Source organism: Typopeltis vanoorti, chromosome 15, assembly GCF_054136105.1.
Source record: "Typopeltis vanoorti isolate ZY-2024b chromosome 15, IOZ_Tvanoo_1.0, whole genome shotgun sequence".
Lineage (NCBI taxonomy): Eukaryota > Metazoa > Arthropoda > Arachnida > Uropygi > Thelyphonidae > Typopeltis > Typopeltis vanoorti.
The window spans coordinates 19,315,746-19,330,554 of NC_143563.1; the positions used below are offsets into that span (position 1 = coordinate 19,315,746).

Genomic DNA, 14,809 nt, shown 5'->3' on the forward strand with positions numbered 1-14,809 from the left:
TCCTCGTTCGTTCAGTATCAAAGTAGATACCCAACAGGGTGCACCACGAGAAGGTGAGTGAAAACTTGCAGTACTAAGGAACTTAAAACATCGGAGAGGTGTATTTTTTGTAAGTGAACTCTTGGTCAGTGCGTAAAAGTATTTACTGAAATAAAAAGCCAAAAAGGCTTCACTTCAGCAATGCAAATTTATAAAAATTAAGTGGATATTAAATTCAGCATTATTTCAAAGCCGAATATAGAAACTATAAAAATTTCATATGAAATTTGACCAGAGCTTACGGGAATACACTCACTGATATTTATGAGTTGCTCTAGCTGGACCTTATAGGAGAGATGATTGCTATGCCCACATCTATATATTCCCCTCCTATTGGTCCATTTTGAAAAGGTTTCACTGGCCTGACAACTGTTTCAAACTGGTTGGTTTTCATCAGAGACCAGGCAAAAACTCTCTTAAGTTGCATCGCCGAAGTGAAGCCTTTTTTGGCTCTTTATTTTAGTAAATACTTTTACTCACCAACCAAGAGTTCGCTTATGAAAAATACACCTTTCTGATGTTTCAAGTTCCTTAGTACTGAGAGTTTTAGCTCTCTTAAGGTTTCTGCCTGGTCTCTGATGAAAACCAACCAGTTTGAAACAGCTGTCAGTCCAGTGAAAACTTTTCAAAATGGACCAATAGGAGGGAAATATATGGACGCTTGGGCATAGCGATTATCTCTCCTATAAGGTCTGGCTGGGGCAACTCGTAAATATCGGTCAGTGTATTCCCGTAAACTCTCTGGTCAAATTTCATATGAAACTTTTATAGTTTCTATATTCGGCTTTGAAATAATGCTGGATTTAATATCCACTTAATTTTTATAAATTTGCATCACCGAAGTGAAGCCTTTTTGGCTCTTTATTTTAGTAAATTTCTTTTATATTTTTTTTTATAAAATAAAAAGAAAATAAATAAAACATTTTATTTTATAAAAATAAAATAAATGTTTTTATTTGAATCCCACCCACAAAAGTTTGGATACCTATTGTACCTTTACTACTCTAGGTATTTCTGAGTTAAATAATCCAGACAAACACTTATATTTCGCTTAAGATCTCCAGTATGTAGAGTAGTTGTCTCAAATTTGGCAATGATAGTCGTCTTCCACTTAAAGACATCTACAAATATCCATGCCATGGATATTTGTATTTTTATATTTTATATTTGATATTTTTAAGAAGAAATTTTCTTGACCATTACTGAGAAAGTATTATACATTTTAAAGAAGAGAACTTGTGTGTGATATTGAGGATATCTGCGATTGCACAGCACAATATATATTCAATAATGACCTTTTAGCCAGTTTTTTCATTCTCTCTTTCTATAGAAAACATAAAAAAATTACATTAATACATCAGTTAATACTAAGAACAGTTTACAGCTTTAAATTTAACTTTGTGTTGTATTTTTATTATTTCATTAAATATATTTGTATACTTCTGAGCTGTTTGCTTTTGTAACAAATATTTAAAAAATATTTGTTGTACTTTTTATTTGTGAAGAGGAATGGCAATATGAGGTAAACTAGTGTAGTATACGGTGGCCTGTCTGTAATGAGTCTTGAGTGCCATCATCGTCGTCTTATTATTATCATGGTTTTAGGCCACGTGAGACAAACGTTCACAGAAGGAGGAAATTCCCATAAAGAAATTAAAAAAAGAATAGAGATAGCAAGAAAAACTTTTATCGATGTGAAAACTGTTCTAATATCCGAAGACATTAACATAGACACAAGAAAAAGATTAATGAAGTGCTATATCTGGTCAAGCTTTCCCTACAGTAGTAAACTTAGACTCTAAATAAAGAAGCAGAGACAAAATTAGAAGCTTTTGAAATGTGGACCATCAAAAGAAACGTGGTCCATAAAATATCATGGACAAAGAAAATGAAAAATGAAGGTGTTTTAAAGAAAGCAAAAATGAAAAGAACATTAATGAAAATCATTAAAGAATGAAAACAAATATTTTGGACACCTAGTTAGACAAGAAGGCATTCAGAAACTAATATTAGAAGGGGAAAGAGGGAGAGGTAGAGAGGGACAATGTAGTTTGAAGACATTAAAGACTGAACTGGATTGAATTACCACAAATGTTTCAGAGCAGCAAAAAACAGAAAAAGTTTCGTGACATGGTTGCCAATCTCCTTCTAGGGGATGACCATCGAAGAAGGTCACGTGGCCTGTTCCAATCTCTCACATCATTGCTTTCTTGGTCTTCCATTGTACATTAATTTCTTGGTGTGCTATTGCATTCAATTTAAAAGTTTAAGCCATTTTTGTTATATTTAAATATGTATTAATTTATTAGTTTGATGTTCAGAGATTGTAAAATTTATTTGTTTTATGATCCCATCTAGGAAACAAATAATCTTTATAAGAGCGTTTCAACTGAATGTGAATTTACTAGTCTCATATAGAGATGGAAGGGTTTTTCATCCTTAAACAGTGAACTGTCAAGAAGATCACCACACAGTTTACAGACATGGTAGATAATGCAGATAATGTCATATTATAGGCAATAGATAGATAGATTTCTAAGAAGCCAAGTTACTGGGCTCTGAACAGGCATTCAGTCTAAGACAAACAGGATAGATGGGATTTTTTTTTTCACCCATTTATAAAAAGGGAAATAAAACTAAGTGTAAGAATTACAGAGATATTTACCTAATGAGCGTCCCTGGTAGGATGTATACTTGAGAAATGGCTAAGAACAATTGTGGAAGGGAATCTTGGTGAAGAACAAGCTAGATTTAGGCCAATTAGAGCTTGTCAGGATCAGATTTTCACTTTAAGACAAATAGTTGAGATATTTTGGGAATATAACAAGGATTTGTATTTACATTTTGTTGAACTGGAAAAGATATGACAAGAGGAAAGCTCTTCAGAATGTTACAATGATATGGTGTAAACAGGACATTATATTGAACAATACATAGTCTCTAGAAAAACTTAAAAATTAAAAGCTATGTGTAACCAATGTATAAGCTTATCTACAAGAAAAAGGAAGGTGGTTTGAAGTAAAATCAGGTGTGTGACAATGGTGCACATTATCTCCACTGTTATTTATTATCTATATGATCTATATGGATCACCTTAGGAAGGAAAGCACTTTTAAATATGATATCAAAATTGGTGATTGCTCTTTACTTGATGCAGATAATGTGATACTTCTGAAAAAATCCGGTACAAGCCTGTAAGAATTGGTATAAAAATCAGTAATAAAAAGACAACGAAAATATCCAGAAGCATTAAAAACATCAACTGCATCTGGAATAGTGAACCTATAGAACAAGTAAAACATTTCAGCTATTTATTCACAATTTTTAGTGACGGTAAATTAAATATGGAAATAAACAACAGAATTAGTAAAGCTGGTATGGTAGGAAGTCAGCTGAATAAATTTATATGGAATAAGAAAGAAATGAGTCAAAACACTAAATTAGCTGTATATACACAATGATGTTCAAACCAATTTTTACTTATGGATCTGAGAGCTAGGTTAGAAATGCAACACTTGACCAAAGACTGGAGACATCTGAGATGAGAGTTCTGAGAAGGACTAGTGGAGTGAACAGATGGCATTTGATGGCAGTAAATATTAAAAATGAAGATATTAGGAAACAACTTGCCATTGTTAGCCTTCAGGAATGTGTTAGTAGAGCCAATCTCAGGTAGTATGGTCACTTAAACAGAATGGGAGAGGAAAGATTAGGAAAACAAGTGTTCTTTGTCAGGTTGTCAGGAAAAAGATGGTGTGGTAGGAAGTCAGACCCAGAGGAAGATCATGATATAGAGGATTGATACAGTAAAAAGTACCTTAAAAGATAGAAATATAAGATATGATAATATTGCAATCTTGACAGATAACAGATTAATTTGGAGGAAGATTGTTGATTGGAAGTTAGTAATGGTGTAACTTTTTCATGTAGTACTATTGTAATTATCGTCTATACCCCCCTGAGGGTATATGTCAGGTTGATGATGATGGCAGAGAAAATTTTATCGCAAAGCACTGTTTAAAGTTTGTTTAAAAAAGTTTAAAAGCTAGTTTTAAAGGATTTTAAAAAAGCTTAGAAATTTAGGAAAGACCACTATAAAAGTTCTTAGGGATCAACAAGGTGACATGAAAACTGAAGATAAAGATACAGGGAAACCTCACTTAACACGAATTCGATATGTGCGATAATCAGTTGGTGTGAGTAAGTGGAATGATACTATTTCCTGCTTAAAGTGAGTGATTAATCAATTAACTCGATTTTTTACGTTATGCAAAATTTTTTGTTGGCAGTCTGCAGCAAGCAGCAACACAATGTAGTGGGCAGTGGCAGTGTAGCAGGCGGTGGCTGGCGACATTTGGCAATTGACTCAAAGCTATCATTGCAAGCTCATGTGCAATCTCTGTTCACTTGCTCAATCACTTCATTTTGTTTTAATTTAGATACTTATAAGACTTTATTATATTCAACCCTTGATATGGAAAAGAGAAAGACTGATAAAGAAAGCTTCAGTAATAAAGGAGCCGTGTGGCAGAAGGTCTTACCTCACTGTGCAAATAATTTCATTGGTTTTAATAAACCCAGCTGATAACATTATTAAAGAAATCAGCACAATTGGAAAAGAACTTGGATTTAATGAAGATATGAGAAACTTGCTCGATTGCCATTCAGAACAGTTAAGCGATAATGAACTCCTTCAACTAGAAAAACAGCATGCATATGAAGATGAAGATAAGGAGTGGGAACAAGAAGAGAATGTTATGACTAAGAAGATAACTGCAAAAGAACTTGAGCTAGTTTTCAATCACATTGAGTATGCTAAGGAAATTTTTTTTGATGCTGATCCTGATATGGAACAAAGCTTCGAAGTCCACCGAAATCTTGATGAAGCGATCGCCATCTATTGCAAATTACACGACAAGATGAAAAAGTCGAGCACTATTTAAACATCTTTACTTAATTTTTTTGTAAAAAAGTAGCTCAATCAGATGTTTAGACATTAAATAAAAATTTAAGCAATTGATTTTTATTAACTTTGATGATTTTATCCTCTACTATAGATTATACATTTTTTTTCTTTCAAATTTATGCTAACTGTAGGTTTTCCTGTATTCCCAGATGTTGGGAGTAATAACTTTTAAAGATTGATAAATGTAACAAGCAGTGAATGTATTGTGGCAGAAAACACTCAGCAGGGATGCAATTATGCATACATATCACTACATGAAGTGGAGAAAGCCATCAAAATATGTGGAAATGCAGCTGGAGTAGATAATTGACCAATTCAAATATGGAGACATACATTGGTTACACTAATTCAGGGGGTGATTGAAGTAGAGCTGTCATAGTATCCATCACATTGCACAGTCAGATAGTCAGTGGTTGCACAGTCAGATAGTCAGTGGTTGCACAGTCAGATAGTCAGTGGTTGCACAGTCAGATAGTCAGTGGGTGATTGAAGTAGAGCTGTCATAGTATTTATCTATGAAAAGGAAAATAACATTCAATATGAAAATTACAGAAGCATTTACTTACTAAGTATTCCTGGTAATATTTATGCAAGTATACTTAAGAAACAGCTAAGAAAAATTGTGAAAGGGAAGCTTGGTGAAAAACAAAGCTAGATTTAGGCCAAATAGAGTTTGGCCTAAATCTATTTGGGCCAAATAGAGTTTATGAGGTTCATATTTTTCCTTTTACACAAATCGGTGAAAAATCATGAGAATATAACAAGGATCAGTATTTAAATTTTGTAGATCTGGAAAGCACTTCAAAATGCTCCAGTTATATGGTGTAAATGCGACATTATATATTGAGCAATACATTAATTCTATTTAAGCTGTAAGTCAGCAGTTAGAATTGAAGGAGGTACAGGAAGATGGTTTCATGTAAATCAAGTATGCATGCTCCACTGTTATTCATTTTCTATATGGATCACATTATGAAAGAAAGTGGCATTAAACCTGATGTCAAAATTGGATATGTTAATGTCAGCTCTTTACTTTATGCATATGATGTTATATTTCTAAATAAATCCAGTACAAGTCTGTAGGATATCCCAACTAAACTGAATAACTGCTGCAATAAATTTGGTATGAAAACAGCAATAAAAAGACAAAGACAGTGAAAATAGGTAGAAACATTGAAAATGTCAACTTCATTTTTGAATGGAGACATTTCAGCTATGTGGGGTGGGGGCAAAAAGTTCTGATAAACACCTAGAACAAAAAACGATATTAAAGCAACTGATATAATCATAAGAAATAACATATCTTAAAACTGTTCCCCCCCCCCTCATGTTTCATCAAATTGTAACAATTTGTTTTTTTTCTTTTAGGTTGTATAAGATATATATATGGTTCTACCTCAATTCCTTAAGAGATTATCACAACTTTTCAGTACACCCTTTTATTTAGGCATTATTTTCAGTGAAGATGGCAAATTAAATATGCTGTTTTCTGAATAAATTTATATGGAATAGGAGAGAAATTAGTCAAAACATTAAACTAGCTGTATAATGGCAATGTTCAAAGCAATTTTATCTTATGGATCTGAGAGCTGGGTTCGAAATAAATATTTGATCAAAGAAAAGACTGGAAACCACAGATATGAGAGTTCTGAGAAATATTAGGCAAGTAAACAGATGATATCAATGATAGTATTAAAAATGAGGATATTGCAGACATTGTTAGCATTCAGATGATTTCAAATGGCATGGCTACTTAAAAAGAATGGGAAAGGAAATTGGCAAATTCATGATATGTATCTTCAGAGGGATATACAGTATAATTATGATAGTATTACATGAAAAAGTTATACCATTATTTAACTTCCAATCAACAATTTTTCTACAAATTAATCTGTTATCTGTCAAGATTCCAACATTATCAAATCTTATATTTCAGTCTTTTAAGGCACTTTTTACTGTATCAATACATCTATATCTTGATCTTCCTCTGGGTATTTATCTTGCGAACCTGGTAAAGAACACTTGTTTTCCTAATCTTTCCTCTCTCATTCTGTTTAAATGACTATATTACCTGAGATTGGCTCTGCTAACACATTCCTGAATGCTAACAATGTCAGTTTCAATGTAGCATAATGAAACTAAATATATAGTCTTGTGAACAGAACCTGGGTTTAAATAGAAAGGGAGGAAAATATTTCATGTTAGATGGCTTAGTCCATAACAGGATTGGTAAATTCAATTAAGGATTTATTAGGATTTAATTACATACACAAATGGTGCAACCTGACAGGATTTAATTAAATAACATTACACAAGACCACTCTTTCTGAGATCATTAAAAAAAAGATATAATTTTGCATGTATATTAGATATATGTCTGTACTACAATATTATTTTTCAGTCTCTTTTTAGCTTAGCAGAATGTCTTTTGAAGCAACCTAAGATTGCTGAAGATTTCTGGAGGAAGGTATGCTATTATTTTTTTCCTAGATAAGTTTTAAGTATTTTAAGAAGTTTAATTATGAATTCTGGAATCTTCTCATAGAAAATCAAATCTTTAAAGGTATTTGTAATATAACAAGGGACATATATACAGAAACAAGTTTATCAATGATATGAAATTAGTTATTATTATTATTGCACAGGGACCTCCATGAAGTACTAAGACTCATTGTGGGAGACCCAAACTATCAGCACAATATCTACCGTACTTCTTGAAATCATTCACAGACAAAGCACTTACAACTGACTCAGGGCTGATCTGGTTAGCCAAGTGGTTAGCATATCTGCTCTCTAACCAACAGGAAGTGGGTTAGAATCCTCCTGCATGCATGGATGTTTGTGATTGCCTTACCTTGTGTACTGCTATAACCTTTGATGTGGTGCAATATGACCTTTGCTGTCCTTGTGCCATTAAAAACTGTCAATTATTATCATCACTGACAGGCAATCCATCCATTCATATACCACTCTTCAAGCAAAAAATCTAGTCCTCACACCCTTGCTGACCACACTCTTCCAGGGATGATCTCGTTTCTGCTCCCTCTAGCCAAGTGTTGAAACATTTCCCGTGCATCAGTCCTGTAAAATCCTTTAAGTAACTTAAATGTTTCTTTCATATACTCCCCCCTCCACACTTTTTTTTTTTTTCCCTTTCTTGCATATCAAACAACTTTTGCAATATCCACAAATCCTCAATCTATCCTGAGAGGAAGTAGTCTACACACCACTCACCTCGGGATCCTCTCCACCTTTCTCATCCCCAAGAAATCCAGGTAACTAGACCTGAGCACAGTAATCCAGATGTCATCATATAAAAGCTGTATAAAGAGGAATGATAACTCCCTTATCTCTGTTTGTTAGTGAGGTCTTCAATAACCAAGTAATCCTGCGAGCTACTCTGGCTGCTTCAGCAATGGGACCTCTAAACTGCAATTCTCTACTACTGCTACTACCCCAAATCCCTGGCTCCATCAATTTCTGGAGTACATTTGGTACACAGTTCATAATCTTTGTATCCCAAAATGCATAACTTTTCCACATTAAATTGACATCCATTATGTTTTGCCCATACTGTCAGTCAATTCATCCTGCAAGCTCTTTACATCACGTTGATTAACTATTATCCTACCCAACTTTGCATCATCAGAAAACAACTGAATATCTCCCTTCAAATTATTTCCTGTATTGTTTATGTACAAATTAAGCAGTGGTCCAAGCACTGAGCCTTGTGGCACATCACTAGTCACCTGCCTTCTCCTGGATTCTGCTCCTCAGTGTACTACTTTTTGGTATCTGTCTATGAGCCATCCTTTTATCCATATCACAGTTTCATATCCATCCCCATTTGTTGCAGTTTTCCTAATCGAGTTCCATGTGGTATCCTGTCAAACGTCTTTGCAAAATCCACAGTATTGTCATGTAGCCATTCTCTTTATCCAACTCAGCTGTCACCCTATTATAAAAAGTTAATAGATTATTAGAGGCATGACCTACCCTACACAAAGCCATGCTGACCCTCACAGAGTGTCATGTTCTTATCCATCCATTCCTGAATTCTCTTTTAGATCAAATTTTCCAGTACTTTTATCACCACTCCTAAAATTCTGATCACACTGTAATTTGCTACCACAGACTTAGATCTTCCTTTATGTAAAGGAATTATTTTGCCCTCCTTCCACTCTGTTGGGATTTTGCCAGAGCTGAGACTTAAATTAAGCCTAGTCAAAGGCATTGCCAGTTTCCCTGCACATTCTCTTAAAATGTGATTCGATATCCTATCTAATCCCACAGCTGTATTTGCATTCAGAGTCTGCAATATCCTAAGCACCTATAATTCATCAACCTGTGTTCTCACATCAGGCCATCATCTCTGCCATAACGATATCTTCACTTGGATGATCTACCATGCAAAATGGTCACTCAAGTAGCACAACAATTTTGTTTGCCTCTGTTACCTCTCTGCCATCCGCACTCATTAAAGTCATCCTTCCATAGTTATTTTTCCTCCTACTTGCCGCATAACAAAATACTCTGTTATTTCCTTTCACCTCTTTGGCTAATTTCTTCTCATAACCTGATTTTGCCTTTCTTACCATGCTGGTCACCTTTCTTGCCTGATCTTTGTACTGTTCATGAGTTAGCTGGTCATCTTTCTCCTTATGTACCCTCCATGACATTTTCTTTTTTTTTGTGCCTCATGTTTAATAATACTGCTTTTCCATTTAGCTCCTATCCAATTTACCCTCCTGACCTTGGTTATACTGTGTGATACTGCTTTCTTCATATACCTCTTGGCTATCTCTCATGCACTGTGAACATTCTTCCCTTGCAGAACTTTATATCATGGTATTGCTTCAAGCTGCCTCCTAAGTATGTCATAATCAGTTGCCTTATGTACCCTTTTTTAACTGGAATTTCCACACGTTTTGCTACCTCCCAAGTCAAGACCATATGATCACTTTCCCAGCCGGACAGGTCTTCTGACCTTATAACTTCTGATCCAACACTTTCATACCCCAAGTCCCCTCTGTCACATTCTGCTTCAAGTAATTATCTCGCAGTAATGTATAAATTCCATTTCTTTCTTCCTCCCAATCTATGTCTCTTAAGCTGAAGTCCCCCATAATAATTACTCAACTTGCACTCATTGCTAATCTGCTGATGCACTCCACATCATCCCTGGCACACCCTGGCCTTCCCTCTTATTCCTGATGCTTCTGTCATTATTATATTGAAACTAGCATTGCATCTCCTAAACCCTCTAACTGCCTTTACATCCCGAATTGACTACCCAATTCGTTATTGTTGTTCGAGAATAGATTCTGCATTTTTTTGTTCATTCACAAACTTATTCGCTTCATGAGTGCCTTCATGCACTGTCATCTGCATTCACCCTAATTGTTTTAGTTTTCTTGACTTTGCACTTCCACACTCTCAGTGAATAAACCTCTCTCCCATCATACAGTATTTCTTACCTCTCAGGTCATGGTTCCAGCCAAAACAATTAATTCTTTCACTTTCCCTTTCTGCATTCTGACAGCATTAACATTACTAATATTAGTAATTTCTGCACCAGGGAAACAAGATTTTGTAGCACTTTCATGAAGAACTCCCCTTATCATAGAATCACCATAAATAATTATTTGCTGATGCTCATTCTCTTGATTATTCTTACAGTTTTCTTTTTTGGCTTTGGACCTCTTGTTTTTATTTTGTTTTCAGTTCAACTGATCTCTTGCCATTTCTACAGTCTTTCAGTCTTGCACCTTGTACTGTTAAGGACTACATGCAAGCACGCAATTTCTTTATTCAGATTTATGTTCTCCTAAACTTCTGCCACAGCACTTTCAATATTGTCACTGATATTTACATTTTCTGGTCTTGTATCAATGCTCTCTACTTTACTATCATTTAAGTTATTCTCTCCGTATTCACTCTCTAATCATTTATATTGTTGTGTCAGAAATAACTGGCCCACTATCAGTCAGCCATTTGTTACAGACCCAACATGAGAAAATAGTGACTTGCCATAAAAACATGCTTATGCTCTCAAGATCAGGGGAAAAGAAGTAATAAATAAATTGTAATCAAAAGGTATATCAACTTAATTAATAATATTGTTGTAAAGTAGTCCAAATATTATTTTAGAATCATGCCCAATATGGGAAAATTATGCTGAACAAATAAGAATCGTATGTTAACCAATCGACGGAAGGTCAAATCACTACGTAAGAGTCCACAGTGACACAGCAGAAAACCTGTATAGTCATCCGGTAACCCTTGCCATATCAGTTCCGTCAAGAGAGGCATCGAGGAAAGAACATGACATCATCGGTACCTGACGAATCAGAGATAGCTAAGTGAGTGACGAAGGCAGCGAGAGAGAGGGCGCTCGTGGATGAGATATAAGGAGCGGCATGCACTTTAAACACCCTTGTTCCTGCATTTTTCCTGTATTCCTGTTCAAAGGCCGTGAGGGATGAGGAAGCTTGTCCCTGGTATCCAGCAACTTTCCACGTTGCTGTGGGACCCGATGAGCACAAGACGTCCGACAGAACATCAGGAGACCAGCAGACAGAGCCATTGGTGAACCTGCCGCCAATGTGAGGATAACGAAGGGGATCCTTCGAGAAGAAAGGAAAGAGATAGACAGCGGAGTGACAAGGGAATCTTGCCACGTCGGAGGAAAACCCGGAACTGAAGTTAAGGTACCACTTCACTAAGGAAAATAGCCAGTAAGGTGCATATCTTTTACCTTATATATATCAAGTATTGTAAAACCCAGAGGAAATGAAAAGAAGGAGAACTTTAAGCATAGCCCTGCTCGACCCATCTAATTAATCCATTTTTTGGACTAATCATCTCTGTGACAAGACCTTCCTGTTGTAGCTTAAACTTTTGTGCAAGAGAGACACTGTAGTAGGACAGTTATGAGATGATTCATTATATGTGATAAATGTGTGAAGGCACTGTTCTTTATGTTAAGCCTATAACTTGTATAAATTTTACAGCAAAAAGGTTTTTAACTAAGATAGTAATTGATAAATTGAGTGAACATATCATGTGGATCTAGCTAACGTTGTATTACCAAAATTTGCATATCCACTAGAGTATCACTTAATACTAATGCAAAGTACAGAAATAAGATTGATTAACTGGTGCTCTTGGAATATAATCATATGTACCTGTGTGATAAGAAATATGTGAGAGTGATATTAACGCTTAGAATAATTGAGTGATTTTATTACAAAAGCATGAGCATTTATGCATGAGTTTGTTTTTATATTGTTATTACATGATTTCTGTATATGATTTTTAGTTCAATTAAATGTATTCTTTTAAATCAAAGCTTGTGAGTTCTGTTGTTTGAGACTGAATTACCACTTAGAAAAGTTCAGACCTGTGTAAGTGGGGAACATTTTATGCAAGGTAGTAAGGGGAGCCACGACTGCACACCACGTGATCCCTATGCTCAATTAAATTGTCGAGATAATTAATAGAGTAAACCTTAGTATCAGAAACTAGTTGCTGGCTGGCGCAGTCGATCCTAAAATTTTGTCAGGAACTGATTTCTGGTACATGTAACTTAAGATATAAAGCTAAAGTAAAGTATAGTAAGAAAGAAGAAAATAACAGAACATAGAAAAGGAACTAAAACTAATTAAAGAGGAACTAGCGACGTTACAATACATACTTTCTCACCAGTTTCGCTCTCCTTCCACAAATCTTTTAAATTTCGCAATGAATACTTCTCACAAATTTTATACTGCACAAAATGACGCAAATTTAGCTTCCCCAACAAAGACGTCTTAGTTGCCATTGTTCTGCTACATATAGGTACCATACCAACAATACATCATCATCATCAAATTCCTGCCATGTACCCTCAAGGGGTGTACTATATCTAATTTAAGGAAATATAACATTTTACTTATGTCTAAATAACTCAGTCTATCTCGAACACTTATAAAACAATAAATACAATAAATTCATTCAGTATTATTAGCAAAATTTTGAAAAACATTACTGATCTTTCAACAGTGTCACGAATCTATGATGTTCACCAAATATCCTCGAACCTGAAAGTGAAAGCCAGTTGATTCCTTCTATAGTGAACACTATTTACAAACTATAAAAAAGACCTGAATCATGCCATCAGCCTCATATCCATTTTCACATGCTCCATGCAGTATTCTGTTAAATGCCTCTTTGCATGGAGCATGTGAAAATGGATATGAGGCTGATGGCATTGATGGGGTAGGGGATTTCACTTCACTATATTCCACCCTCTCATGTCTGTATGGTGGAGTGGGATCAAGGCAAATGAGGATGACTAGTGGAATGCTCTAGGGCTCTGTACTAGAGCCACTACTCTTTAATTTGTATATTAATGACACAGAAGAAGAATTAAGGAAGAATATTCAGTTGTTGGCTGATAGTTAATAAAGGTGATGTAGACATCTTGCAGAATGATTTAAATAAATTGGCAATGTGAGCAAAATACAATGGATGTCAATTTAATGTTGCAAAATGTAAAGTAATACACTTCAGGATGAAAATATTACATACTCTGTATGATACTGATGGTACTTGATTATAGGAAATGGATGAGGCTAGGGATCTGGGGATAATGGTAGATAGAGGTTTGAAGTTCAGAGGTCCAGCAGTATTATGGTGTAGCCATTTCCTTATCCAATTCTAGTGTCACCTTATAAAATGTGAATAATTATTAAGGCAGGACTTATCTTTTACAAGCATGCTAATCCCTATAAGGTATCGTATTCCTATCTATCCATTCCTGAATATTGTCTTTAATCAAATTTTCTGATACTTTAGCCACCACTTCAGAGGTACTAATTGATCTGTAATTGCTACTTCTATCTTGGAGCCACCTTTATGTAATGGAACTATCTTACTTGCTTTCCATTCCCTTAGAATATTTCTATATCTGAGACTTAGATAAAACAGCTTTGTCAGAGGGATTGCTAGTTCTTTGCATGTTCTCATAGCACATGAGCTGACATACCATTCATTCCCACTGCTGTATTCATGTTATTTTTCAATACATTGAGTATCACCAGTTTATCTTCATCTTCTGACTTCAGTAACTGCAAAGTTTTATGTTTTAACTATCAAATTAACTATTTCTTCTTCTGTCACTTCTCTACCATCACCACAACAACAAGTAAAGTTATCCTTCCATAATCATTTTTTCTCTTACTTTCTACATAGCAAAAATACTAATACTCTTTTGTATTTACTTTGGCCTACTTAGCTAATTTTCTCTCATAATCTGATTTAGCCTTCCTCACCATATTCTAATCTTTCTTGCCTGCACTTTGTATTGCTCTGTATGTGCACGGTGAACACCTTTTTGAAAAAACTTCCTCATGTTTAGATTTTTTTTAAGTCTCCTGTGGGATGTGGTAATATGAGGGGGGGGGGTCTGGAAAGTTCTGATAAACACCTAGAACAAAAATTATATTAAAGCAACTGATATAACCAAGAAAGAGCATATAAGAATATGAGAACATAAGTTACTTTCATAACTCGGCTACTATTATGTTCTTTCTTGTGGTTATATCAGTTGCTTTAATATTATTTTTGTTCTAGGTGTTATCAGAACTTTCCAGACTCCTCTTATATGTGGTCACTTTATAGAATGGGAGATGAAAGCACAACTGAATAGTTATTTGGAGAAAAAAAAAAACTACCAGGGAGAATGACCAAGGTCTAGATTGCTGCAGGAGCTTTGGTTGGTGCAAATGTATGAGACTCATATTGAATACCTGACAAGTTACA

At 34.9% G+C, this 14,809-nt stretch overlaps 1 protein-coding gene across 1 annotated transcript in view; it reads left to right on the forward strand.

Moving 5' to 3' along the window:
* LOC150098437 (nucleoporin NUP188-like) overlaps nucleotides 1–14,809 on the forward strand; it is a 197,558-nt gene that overhangs the window by 166,567 nt on the left and 16,182 nt on the right. The window contains exon 17 of the mRNA XM_090405211.1: nucleotides 7,407–7,472. Coding sequence (XP_090261337.1) covers nucleotides 7,407–7,472 — 66 coding nt within the window. The remainder of the gene's footprint in view (nucleotides 1–7,406; nucleotides 7,473–14,809) is intronic.